The 13,820-nt window shown below is 37.6% G+C and overlaps 1 protein-coding gene across 2 annotated transcripts; it reads left to right on the forward strand.

Annotated features, from left to right (window-relative positions):
* The first annotated feature begins 2,188 nt into the window (after window positions 1-2,188).
* LOC120545054 (butyrophilin-like protein 1) lies at window positions 2,189-11,746 on the forward strand. Of its 2 annotated transcripts, none has more exons than XM_039779028.1 (10): window positions 2,189-2,328; window positions 3,317-3,377; window positions 3,586-3,851; window positions 4,283-4,379; window positions 4,875-5,141; window positions 6,307-6,417; window positions 8,215-8,280; window positions 9,525-9,578; window positions 10,113-10,239; window positions 10,940-11,746. In XM_039779028.1, exons 2-10 carry the CDS (start codon window positions 3,323-3,325, stop codon window positions 11,421-11,423), a joined length of 1,527 nt encoding a protein of 508 aa, XP_039634962.1. In that variant the 5' UTR covers window positions 2,189-2,328; window positions 3,317-3,322; the 3' UTR covers window positions 11,424-11,746. The 2 variants fall into 2 exon arrangements, with proteins under 2 accessions (XP_039634962.1, XP_039634963.1); XM_039779029.1 differs by having other exon boundaries at window positions 9,528-9,578.
* The last annotated feature ends 2,074 nt before the right edge of the window (window positions 11,747-13,820 follow it).

Genomic DNA, 13,820 nt, shown 5'->3' on the forward strand with positions numbered 1-13,820 from the left:
GTAAAGTCCATACAAATTCACAAGGGGTTTCCAAAATGTTGGAAACTGTGGCAAAAATACACTCCTTAGTGACAAAATCATTGATAAGATCAGACATGCACCACTATCGTATTTTTATTTATTTTATTTAGGCTAACCTTGATTTAACCAGGAGAGTCCATTGAAATTAAGATTTTTTTTTCAAGTGAGACTTGGCCAAGACAGGCAGCAGCATAAATACAAACAGTTACAGACAGAAAACACAAAAAGAGATAAAATAAAATCAAGCAAAGAGAACTCACATTTCAAAAAACAAATAGAAGAGCACTTTCTGCGTGATGAGGGCACATACAGTACAGGAGCACACCAATAATTGCATTGTCCTAGGTGTACCAGAGCCTACAGTAGGCCAGAGCAGGCCAGTGATGAGTCAAAACTTTACAATAATGTATTTCAGGTATTCCCATTTTACAAAAAATAAAATTGTGTGTGAACACGTAGCCTACAACATGTGGGAGCCAGTAAGTGAACTGATGGAAAGTCCACAAAGGTTTAGTACAGTCATACAGTATGGGACAGTGTGGTCTCTGCCAGACATAGCTGGTGAAATTATTGGATGCATATGGGAATTTCACCTGGCTGGTAAAATTACATGTTAAACTTCTCTCTCCGATATGTTATGAATTTCTCACATTCAAATTTCCAGCTTTCCCAAATGACGTGTGTTGACTTATGTGAACATGAATGTCTTTGTTGTTGGAAGCATATTTATATATCAACACTGACTAAAAAAGTCCAGTTTACTTGCTGTTGCCAACTGTAGTAGGAGAGCCAAGAAGTAGGCTACATTTAATCAAGTTCTGTGTCCAATTTTAATTTTTTAAATTGTATTTGAGCATCTCCATTTTCTACTTTATACTTCTAATCCACTGCATTTCAGAGGGAAATATTGTACTCCACAAATGTATTTGACTGCTATTGCTTTGTAGAATAAATATTTACATACAGAACGTGGCAAGTTTATAAAACATGGTGCATTTGTGCAGATTAAACTGCCCAAAAGTAATTACAATTTGCTCCACCTCAACCAGATACAACATCAGTAATAGTAATCCAGTAATATAATATTTAATTAAGTAAATCTGATAGGGGCCATTCTGCTACATAACGAGTAGGCTTACCGAGTTATACTTAATACTGTAGGTATTTACATTGTGTACAAAAAATGTAGGTTACTTTTTAATAATAATAGCCTACATTTGTAATTTTAAGTACTATTTTGAATGCAGAGCTTTTAATTGAGAATGTTGACTTATACATGGATACTGTTTACTTAAGTCGCTAAGCTACAGGATCTAAAATACTTTGTTTTACCACTGTTTTACCAAAACTTTGGCAGTTGCAGTAAATGCTAAACTGAGCCACAAACCACTGACATCAATACATCTTATTGAACTGTAAAACAGTTAATCAGTTGGGAGATAAGTTATTGTGAAGGTTTAACCAAAGCAACAGTCATGATACTTTGGTGAAACTGTACTGTACATAATGGTACTGTACACGTGACGTCATAGGAACCCATGAGAGGAAACTAACAGAGACAGAAACAGAGAGGGAAAAAACAGACCAGCAATCCGTTTCAAGTATATCTCTGACCGACTCTGCATAATTTGAATTATAAACGTACATAGGCCCTACCGTCGCATAATGGTCTACTTTCTTCTGTTGGTATAATTGCACGCGCGACCGACAAACAGCCCTCTGCCAATAAAGTTTGACGGTTTGGGGTGTCCTACCAAATACTGGATTTAAGCCTTTGCTGATAGCGTTACAGCTGTTTTATGACTTTTCATGTTAGAACAATAGCCTATTATTAAGATAAGAGTCCCGCTGTTTCCTTACAGCAAGCAGGTATTCTATATAAGTAGGCCTTTGTGCAAACCCGAATTGTTTATCAGTCAATGTGTTCTTACCCTTTACAGTAAGCTGTAGTTTACTACAGTTCAGTACTTCCGTGTCTGTCCAATCTATCGCAATGTTGTTAACACCTTTATATGCTGAGCTGTTTCTCGCACTGGGTTATGGTTTAATCTACTGCGGCCGGGATAATGACGTTTTTTATTGTGTTTTCTCGTTAGTTGTATTCGTGTGTGTGTGTGTGTGTGTGTGTGTGTGTGTGTGTGTGTGTGTGTGTGTGTGACACACGGACGGGGTTTCCACATGTCGAGGGCCGTCCTTAATAATGTAGGCCTATAACAGCAGAAGAATGCAGAGACTTCAGATCAGTCAGAGCGGTAGGAAGAAGGAAACACCAGATGAAAATACAACTAGCTGTTGCATGACCTGCAGGTAAGAATATACTTTTGACTGATTAACATTCTGGTTTTCACAACTATTACACTTTAATAACAATAATAATAATAATAATAATAATAATAATAATATCTATTTGTAGATTTCTATTTATCATTTTTTTCATATTTAAAAATAATTTAGCCATTTATCACCTTTTTGCCAAGGGTTTAAATCTAGCTCTGTAGCCTGAAGACAAATACAGTTATCTTAATTACATATGCTTACCACGGGTTGTTGGAGTAAGTTCAACTGTACCTACTTTGTACTTCACCAAATAAGTACTTTAATAATTTTCAATTATGCCTATTGTGAACCGAACAGTTGAAAGAGCTTGACAGCTCACCCATTCAAAGTCATTCATGTTCTACAGAACTGCAGGTGTCATTTCCATTTTACAGGAAATTTGCAGAGAAAATGACTAATGTGCTTATCACTCAACAAATGACTTCTAACTAAGACTCATGATATGGTGCCATGTAAATAAAACATGCATTTTTTGTTGGTAGAGTGTTGCCCTAAAAGGATAACTAAACGTGTACAATTATGTTTATGTAAGGCACCTTAGATACTAACTAAATCCTTTCCACTGAAGCATGATTTGCTAACATTTCCAGATAAAATGTGTTTATAAAGAGTAAAACAGCTGTGTTGTCTGTTGACACAGCTCTAGAGTCAAAGCATCATTGTTGCTATTTTTTTTTCTTTTTTACATATTAAGCAATGAGGAAGCAAACTGCTTTACAGAGCTGAGTCATGCTGAGATTAGGAATAATGTTTGACTCAGAAACATGTGATGTGTGTTTTTTCTCAGAGTCATGTAAGTTTTTTTGCAGAGTACAGATGTTAACAAGATCAAACTAGTTGTGGCTTCAGAATTCCCATCAGGCTTTTTCCAGTAAAATGACTCATTGTTCTGACCAACATGGCCAAATGATTTCAACATCTGTAACATCTGTACAACTCCCTTCTGTTTCCTCCTTAGGTCTCAATGGACTGGGCCCTACTTGTAGTTTTGCAAATCATGCTTCAGCCATCTCTCTCAGGTGGGTAGTAAATAATCTCTCTTTTTGGTGTGTAGTGGGAACATTAAAGAATAAATAAGAGCACGAACTGGACAGAACTTGCATTTACATTAAACATTTATATTTTTATTTGACACACAAGCCATTTTCTAGGGGGCTTGATTTGATGTTGTATATTGCTTCAGGGCTGTTTAGAAAATTGACATTACTTTGTATTATTTCCCTGCAGTGTTGTTCACTGTTGAAGCAGAGCGAACCACGTACGTGTCAAATTTTGGAGGAGATGTTGTGATGGGCTGCAGGTTTCAGCCTAAACTATCAAATTCTCATGCTGACCTGAAGGTGACCTGGCACTGGATCACCACCACCGCTTTGGCTCGGGATGTGTATCGTATGGATAACTGGAAGGAGAACTTGGCGTTCCAGGATCCAGACTATCGGGGCCGAGTGAGGCTTCTCACTGAGGAGCTGCAGAATGGCTGGGCCAAGTTACAGGTCAATACTTGCAGTAATGTGTTGAGATTTACATAGAATTTGTAGGACAGGTTATTTCCTGTCAAATTCCCTCTAAGTGATGTGAAATAATTGAGTGTCAAATTCTCCAGCGAGGCATAGGATGGCGTATAAACTGGATTTCTCGCTTGTAAAAGTGTCATATTTATCTTCCCATTATTATCTGTGTTCATGGTGTTGTATCAGTTACTAAAGTACCACTTTCAAAAAATAGAACAATATGTGGACCAAGAGAATTGTATTAGATAATAATACAATATGAGAGATATTAGACAATATGTATTAGAGATAGAAAAAAGGGAATTATGCAACTGATTTTGGTTCATTTAAACCTCTAGTTTATGAGGGCATAATGTATAATATGACCATGAACACATCGAAGGAATCTACTTTCTTCTTTTGTCACTTTACAGGTCTCCAGGCTCAGGATCAATGACTCTGGGACCTACCAGTGTTTGGTGCAGACAGAAGAAGGCGCTGATTATAAAACGATAACTTTGTCCGTTGTAGGTAAGTACCGAGTCTGTGACAGCGTAACAATGTAACTTTTTAGGTTTAGGCAAAGACTTCAGGGACTTTGTTCCTGGAAGGATCTTGCTCATTCGCAATAGCATGTGGTCATTTCTGGGCAGTCACAGAATAGCTCACAGTGAAAATGAAACTAAGACCAATATTACTCAATTTGGTAAAAAAAATGTGTTTGGCTCATTTAAACTTCCCTAAAGATCTTCCCTTTATCATGCAAGATCTCTTGATCATAATAATACGATTAAATGATAGTGATGCTATGCTAAAGTAAGTAAATAAGTAAAATGTATTTCTCAAATATTTATATTATAAATAAATATAATTTAAATATTATAAATATTATATTTTGTGTTGCGTAGCACAGCACAGCAGAGGAAAGAGGCCCAAATATAGTACATGATTGTGGGGACAACCTTTTTTGGAGAAACAACTTAAACATGGTTATTATATTTTCTTCATTTCCGATTCTCCCCTTAGCACCGTATGAAGCTGTGACTAAACACATTCGGAAGGCTGCAGAGGGGGATGAGGTGCTGCTAACCTGCCAGTCAGAGGGATACCCCAGCTCTTCTGTCATGTGGCAGGATGGACACCAGCGGAAACTCAGTTCAAATACCACTGCGGTCTTAACACCAGACCAGCTTTTTAAAGTCACCAGTGAGATACGCGTCAGATCATCAGACAAAAACAACTACACGTGTATCTTTACAAATGATGGCTACTCTGCAACATTTCATATTCCAGGTACATTTTTATTTCCTTTAAGGCTTTCTACTCAAAATATTTCCCAGAGAGAAGATGCATGCAGACAGGGATTTTTATATGTTGACCATTTAATTGCGACATCCCCAGGTCAAGTTTGGCCAGTGAACTTTATTCCATGTCATCCCCCCTCATTTCTTGTCAGCTCTTGTCTGCTGCCCAAAAAACATACAAAAAGATAAAATAATCAAATGAGATGCAAGCAGAATAGAAAAGAAGTATGACTTTTTTTTTCAGTGGTGGAATGTAACTTAGTATATTTATTCAAGTACTGTATTTTTACTACTGTAAACTACTTCTGTACTGTATCCATTTCCAGTTGCCAGCTGCAACATTAAAGTGATGCTTACACATAATTTATCACTGTTTATACTCCAATTATATAATATACACTATTCTGAAATAGGCCATTATGCATATTTATTATTAGTATTTTTACTTTTGGTACTAAAGTACATTTTGATGAGCACTTCTTCCACTGACTGTGTTCCTCTCACTATTTTGATTCTCTATGTCCTCTAATGACATCAACTTTTCTATGAAGGAAACAAAACTTAGGCAGAATTGTACTAATTTGAACTTGCCTGTCCCAATAAAAAGCAGCTGAGCTGGCAGCATTAAGTTAGGTGAAGCCTTGGACCTTCTCATCTAAAAACAGGAAATATAATATTATCATTTGCTATGCTATCACCGTTCACTGCTGTTTCCTGGTATGTTCACATATTCCTTTTGATAGAGATATCTGCTGTCAACCCATATCAATTGTAATTACTAACAGAGAGGAAATATATGAGCATTTCAGCTCTTGCCTACAGTTTTTTCAGAGTTACAAGGTTTTAGCTGCTTTTCTCTGAAGCTGTGGGTGGTGTGTGTAGGACTTCTATTATGAGATTTTGTAGTATGTGGAAATCAAAAAATTAGCATGAGACACTTTAATAGCTGTTTTTTGTTTGTTGTTGTTTTAGTTTTTGACCAGGAAGGGGAAGTTTCCAATGGTTTGTCTTTGGTTTATTTGGTTATTTCCATAGTGGTCAAACTTATCAAAAGCATGGGTATAACTCACAAAATGTCAACACTTGGCATTGTCCTTCCTGAATTAGGTTTTGTGGCACATTTTAACACCAATCTTTCTTTACTCTTTTCACAGATGAAATACCTGTTCCTCATGTAAAAAACGATGCTCTCATCATCGTATTGAGCATAGGAGTGATGATGGTTGTCATTATCGTTGTTGTGCTGATGTACCGACAACAAAAAGGTAACCAGTCACTCAATTCTTTATGTGTAATATCCAGCACATAATAAATTCAGGACATGTAGCTTACAACAAACACAACAGTACATAAAATACAGGGGTAGATTGGAAGCAAAATATCCAAATCATACTCCGAGGTCCAATAACTTCTACATCACATGGAAATTTGTGTTTCGCTTAAGCTTTATATTTTATTTTGAACATTTAAAACAAAAAAAGATAAAAACATAACAAATAACAATAAAATAAAATGAACGATAACTCCATACAAAAACTTAATGAATAAATGCTCATAAACAGCACAAATTAAATCTTACATGTTGGAAAAGGAGTGTAAGAAAGCATACTATTGACATTGGCATATGAGATAATGCACACACCGGGCACGACGATGCATAACAATTCCAAATGCAGCTATGGTGAAATATTAAAGGCAGCAATTCTAATGACAAATGGATTGTTTTTTTTCATAATAACAGATACATATGCAATACATTAATAAAAAATATAAGCCAATCGTCTTGACGACTGGGACATTCAATCTGTAGCCAGAAGGCAGTGTGTGCAGAATATAGCTCACTGCAGGATTTCCCTTTAGAATGTGCGCCGCACCTGCAGAAAATGGAGTGGAAAATCCCATTGTCCATTGTGTTCATCTTTTTATTCTTCATTATTTCCTTATTGTAATTATTCACATTGGTTTATTTTCAACTGTTACAAGCCATTTGAAACAAATAACAATATACTGCAATAACTTTGGACAGAGTCAAATATAACTTTTTAATAGATCTATTATTGTCCAACCAGAACATACCTCTTCAGTCTCACCTCAAACAACTTACAGTAGTGCTAAATGGATTAGTCAGCATCCAAAGTGTATCCTTTCTGTGTCAAAGCCAGAGCGGCCTAGCAGTGTTTACTTTTTGTCTTTGTCAAATGGGCAGAGGAATTTGTTCAGTCAGTAAACAGCTGTGTCATTTCAAGTGAAGAGACAATGTTGCCTCCCATACAGAAAAGAGGAAGTTGTTAAACGTTATAGCATTTAGATGTTAGATCAGTCACCTTAATGTTTGCAATCTGTCTCTGAAAGAAGTTGACTGTCATGTGACTCGTCATGCATGTTTTCATGTGAGCATGACTAAGCTTTTTGGCCTGCCTGCATGTGTCACAATCCTCAAGTTTGGAAACACCCAGGTTGGTCTTGGGTTATGTGACAGGGGAATTTGAGGCTATTTGTAAATGCGTGGGTGGTTTTTCAGTGTGGCACGTTTGTTTTTTGTATAATCCCCCAAACAAAGACTTCCATCATTTCAATAGTAGGCTTATTACACGTTTCTTCGTATATGAATGTGTGAACATGATAAGAAGCGTTACTTCAGCTGCTGGTGTGCAAACGTACGAATGGTATTTTTAGCTGGTATCAGGTCTCAATTTCTACAAAGTTCTTGCACACCATAAACTCTTAATTACAGGTGCAAGAGCACAAAAAATACATGACAAATATAGGATTTACAAGCGAAAACACTGTATGCACAATGAATAAATAAAAAGGTACAAATTCAAAGCCAATACATTATAATACCATACCACCCCAAATATATTACCTGTCAAACATAGAGAAAGCTAAGTTGATGCCTTTGAAACAAATCTTTTTAATATAATTTTACTAAGCTGCATGAATGAAACTATTTCTATACAGTGCCACAAACTTCTACCCTTCCATCTATCCATACTTACAGTAAATACATACACACCGGCTGTACCAACACACTAAATTAATAGCAATGTTTTTTTCTATAGGATCAAGGACTCATAGTACCAGGAACCTTTTAGTCGACGGTCGAAGGTCTGTTCCTGCTGATGCCTGTGAGTCTAAACAGCTCACACACCACACACACACACACACACACACACACACACACACACACACACACACACACACACACACACACACACACACACACACATATGTTACCATAATAGAGCTCAGCCTTCCTCTATAGATCAGAGGGGATGCAAAATTGTTTGCAAGGTAACATAAAACGTATTGCGAGGGAACAAAATTTTTTCAAAAGTAGAAGTGAGCTTTTGCAGGGCACCGCAGATTCCACTTGTGCTGTAAAGCACTTAGCAACATTGTTTTTAAAAAGTGCTACATAAACTAAATATCTAAAAGGGAGTGGCAACTATGAGGGCAAAATATGTTCTGCAACAAATCACGCTCAAATTGGTGATGATGCATTTGTAAAATACGATACCAATATTTCTACACAAACAACGAAAGACGACCACGGTTTACGTATGTCACTCTACATGAAGAAGGTTGAGACCATACATTTAGTGGAATCCTGAAACTATGGTCATCATTTCCTTTTACAGTGCAATGATTAATTCTACTATAAATATCATCTTTCTCACTGAGTGGATTGGTTGATATTCTGTGAATGTCATGCTCATTTGCATGTACTTCACTCTTTTACCTCTTCAGCTATGCAATGTGCAGCAAGCTACTTCTGGAAAATGAAATTGGTTGTTTAATGAATCATTTGCAAGCATAGCTTAACTGTAAAAAGTCTACAGTAAAAGCCTTGCTAATGCCTTGTAAAGGCTGTGCTGATTGTAACCATTGTGGTTTAACCAAATCCTTACCAAGCACGCAAGCAAGTGTAAAAACAAGTTTGAACTGTGATTTCACAAGGATGGCTAAAAACTCAAATCACTGCATGCCTTTTTACAAGTTACAAATGAATAACACCTAGTAATACAATAAGGCCTATAGTTAAAGTTGTACATGTGAAATGAAGGTGGCTTGACTGAAATATAGCCATTCAATAAATTACCATATACATCGACAGTGTGTGAAAGCTGATTTGTTACATGGACTCAACACTTATTCTCCTAAATACAGAAGTAGATGTGAGATTAATTTGATTTACACTTGCATTGAGGTGTATGTGATTGGATTTATGCTACAACAATTCCTCTAGTCTTGTAGAGTCACTGTAGCAATGATTGAACTACTTAATTATTAATAACACTGACTGATTCAGTACTTCTGAGAATGTTACTCTCCTCTGTGTTAGTGTTCTAACAAGGCTGTTCCTTTCCAGCAGGCCAACAAATAAATAAAGACAATGAGGAAGTGATAACTATTTTAAATGAAGGTAAGTGAGAACTTTTGTTTACATTGTTTATGTTTTTCAGTTGATGTGTGGACATGTGTTTTTACACTCACAATTTCCCAAAGCCCAAGATGATGTCTTCAAATGCCTTATTTGTCCAACCAAACCCAAAGATATTCAGTTTACCACCACATAACGGAAATCCTCACAATTTAACTGCTTGAAAAAGTAATTTTCTGTCAATCGACAAATTGACTCACTAAAAATGATCATACATAAGTAATTTGCAGTGGCACTGACTAAAAACCTGTTGGCTTTTGTGTTAGACGCCCTTAGATGTTTAACACCGTCCTTAAGACACCCACAAATTCAAGGTTTTGAACAAGCCTCTCAAAAAAGTAAGACTTCTTTCCTAAATCTGTGGTCTACATCAATTCAAAAATGCCCTTTACTGTAAAAATATCAGTCTACACACTCTACGTCGGAATTATCATATAGGCAATTTCCTGTGTGTGAGAGAACAAAAATGATTTTTTTTCACACTGTTTGCTTTCTATATTGTCTTGTTGTCTGCAGGTTGCATGGAGGAACATCTGGGGGCGTTTCTGAAAGCCCATTATTCCGATTTCTCCTTCACCACAGAGGTGAGACGCCACTGCGACGCTTTCGGTGTGGAGGAGCTGCCTCACAAGCTCCAAAACAAGTGAGTCACAAACTCACTTGTTTTTTTCCACATTGATCATAAGGATGCCAGACCTCTATGACCTCATTTCCAGTAACAGCAAAAAGTCAAGTCTCATTGATCTATGAGCTAGCTATATTGCTAAATGCTAGTTAACAAGCTTTAAGTTATAATCTCGAAGATCTCCGTTTCATTCTCTTTGGTGCCACATATGGTGATGAAGAGTAATTGCAGGTGTGTTTTGGGATCTTACTTTTGACTTGTTTTAGAAGTTTATCGTCTGTAGTCATAGCTATTTTCTTTGTTCGGCCATAGTAACCGTTTACTCACAACGCTGGCAGAGACATATCTGTGCTATTTCCTGTCTCATAACAGTCTGCAAACCATTCCTCTTTCGTGGAGGAATGGAAACCCTGCTCAGTTTCAGAGCAGGGTTAAATTAAATCGGATGATGCAACATGCCTAATTACGATAGCTTCCTCCATTTTGGACTGCCAAGATGGCCAATGGTGTAAATTTGTGAGTCAAAGTTCACCAAAGTTGACCTCAACGTGAAAAATTTTGGCAGTTTTCTTTACCCCCCGCGAGTAACTCCACAGATTCCAGCAGTGATTCCATTGAAATTTGTAATTTTTGTAAAATGTCGTTGTTGTAAATGCTGATGTGACCAATATTTGTACGGGCCTGTGTAGCTTACAATCATAATTCTTTTTTTTTTTAGTAAGGACCAGCCTGTGAATCTTCAAGCTTTACTCCCAGAAGCTGGAGAGACACTTTTTCTTGAGGGACCTTCAGGAAGCGGGAAGACAACCGTAGCCTACATCCTGGTCTCTTCTTGGACTGGGATGCCGAAACATGCCCTCTTTAACCTCCTCGATCTCAGCACCCTTAGACTTCTCTTATATGTCGACTGCAGCAAAGTGACGGGTGACTTGTTTCAGGAAATAACGATTCAACTTTCTCTCACGGAAAAGATATCAGGGGATGAGCTGAGAACTGTGTTAACCAGGTCCAGCGAGGCACTGCTGTTGTTGGATGGGTACAGAGAAGGGAAGCACTTTTTCGATAAGTCCTTCAGGAAGTTTCTAACGGAAAAAGGAGGGTGCAGGGTGCTGGTCATGGCCTGCCCCGGACACTGCCCCACACTCAAGGACATAGTTGGGACAGAAGGGGTGCTGCAGCTCCAAACACAAAGTATGACATAATGAGGACTTGAAACGTTTGTGACCAACAAAGACAGACATTAAGCACTTGTTAAACAAATATTTGTATGATGGTAATATGTTTTTACACAGACTGTGTGGTTAGATGTTATTATAAGCCCAAATATGCTGCAAAAGTTGTTGAATTTAAAGTGCTCATATTATGCTTTTTGGCCTTTTCCTACCTTCTTGCCTTACCTTTGTGGTATATATCTTTTTTGTGCATGTTATTGGTTTAAAGTGAAAAAGCCCAAAGTCTATTGTTAGTCTAGTGCTCTATTGTAGTCCAGCCTTTACTTCCGTGATGAATGTGCGTCACTTTGTAACACACGTTATAATGCTCGCCTAACTGCTAGCGTGGCACGCCCCAAAACTCTGCTTCTGACTAGCTAGCAGTGCTTACCTAGCTACTTCGCATGTGCGACTCCCAACAAAGATGATACAGAAGTGTGATGCCTCACTCTGTAGCTAAAACAGAGAGCTCAACACACAGGGTGAAAAGAGGAGCTGCAGCAATGCACAGTACGACAAAAAATATGGTGCTTTGAAAATTAAACCATGTAAACCTATTCTGGTGCAACCTCTAAATACAATTATGAACCTGAGAATGAGCATAATATGAGCACTTTAATATATGTAAGATATGCAAATAAATTCTACTTTTATATCCTTTACATGACAGCCCTGATTATTGTTTGGATTAAAATTATTACATGTAATAATTCTTTTTATGTTGTTTTTTTTAAACAAAGTACATCATTTACCCCATCAGCTACAGTAAGGATGGAGAAACTCAACAGTACAATCGGTAATCCACTTTAGCTTTGTTTGCGCTTTTCATGAAACTCCTGAAAGTGATTTTAGCTTCACCATCAAACTCTCTGTTTCAACAGATCGGATAGTTCAAACACTTAACTAATGATTGCAGTTGTTTCTGTTTCTGTTTTGTGTCAGTCCAAGAGAAAAAGAAAGGGCATTATTAGGTTCATTTGCAAGACTGCAAGCAAGGCACGAACAGCTTCTATGTGCTATTAGTGAAAAGGGAAGTGACTGTATGAGATTACCGACAGGAGAGCTAGCTGATTCCAGTAACATTTGGTTTTTTTTTTATTTCTGTAGGTTCTCCTTTCTCCAGTAATTGGAGCATCTTATCTCACCAAGGTTATGAGTAATTCAGATTTTCATTCAGTCAGCATGTTATCCTGTGGTATTATGCATGTTTGACTCATTTTTCACCCACGCTTGTTGTATTGCAACTGCAACATACTGTACAAATTCAGGTAGGTGTAGAGAGGTACCTTACTGAATGCCGAATTGAGTGTTTTCCCACTGCAGTCAGCAATCATCAGCAGGTTATTTCCTTTCTCCCACTCTTCAAAATATTTCTGTATGAGGGTTAATTTGCCTAACGACTTAAGTCTAACTGAGGTATATATTTATTGTGGTCGACATATGTTGCAGATAAAAGAATATGATGCCATGTAGGGTCATGAGCGGACAGAATGGATTCAGGAAATGTTATACAGTCCGTAATCCAAAAACCCCAGCCCCTGCAGGAGACATGGGGTTTTTCATCTTCACACTTATGTTATTTTTGTGTTGCCACATACGTAAATAGAGCAGGCAACAGCAACCTTTTTTGTGCACATCTTTTGCAATATAATAACTGGAATTGGACTGAGGACAGCTGCCAGTAACTCAACATGGGGGTTGTTTGGTTTTAGAAATCTGGTTACATCAGACAAACATCAGACAAACATTGGGCAGTGGTGGCCTAGAGGTCAGAGAAAAAAAAAAAAAAAAAAAAAAAACATCAGAAAGCTGACTTAAAGCAATACCAAAGCACTTTTCCTCTTCAGTCCCCCTACAGATTGGAAGCAGAATTGTGTCCATTATGTCTCATTTGAACTACAGATCCGCTATCCGATCAGGCAAACTTGCATAATGCGCTCATCCAATTCTGCAACTCCTCAGCTCTATATTGAGCATTTTAGCATTTGAGCTCATTGTTTTGGTTGATGTACATGAACTGTATTTATATAGCACTTTTCTAGTCTTAACGACTACTCAAAGCGCTTTCACATAGTACAGGAACCATTCACACACATTCATACACTGTGGCCGAGGCTGCCATGCAAGGTGCCACCTGCTCATTAGATAAACATTCGCAGACACATTTACACACTGATGGCGCAGCATCAGGAGCAATTCGGGGTTCAGTGTCTTGCCCAACGACACTTTGACATGGAACTGCAGGGCCAGGGAACAAACCACCAACCTTCCGATTGGTAGACGACCGCTCTACCACCTGAGCCACAGCCGCTGTCATCAACCTTGTTTCTAGTTGCAGCTGTTTTTATTTTATAAAGCACAGATAAACTCACCATATACTAACTGCCT

This window comes from Perca fluviatilis, chromosome 17 (assembly GCF_010015445.1).
Source record: "Perca fluviatilis chromosome 17, GENO_Pfluv_1.0, whole genome shotgun sequence".
Classification (NCBI taxonomy): domain Eukaryota; kingdom Metazoa; phylum Chordata; class Actinopteri; order Perciformes; family Percidae; genus Perca; species Perca fluviatilis.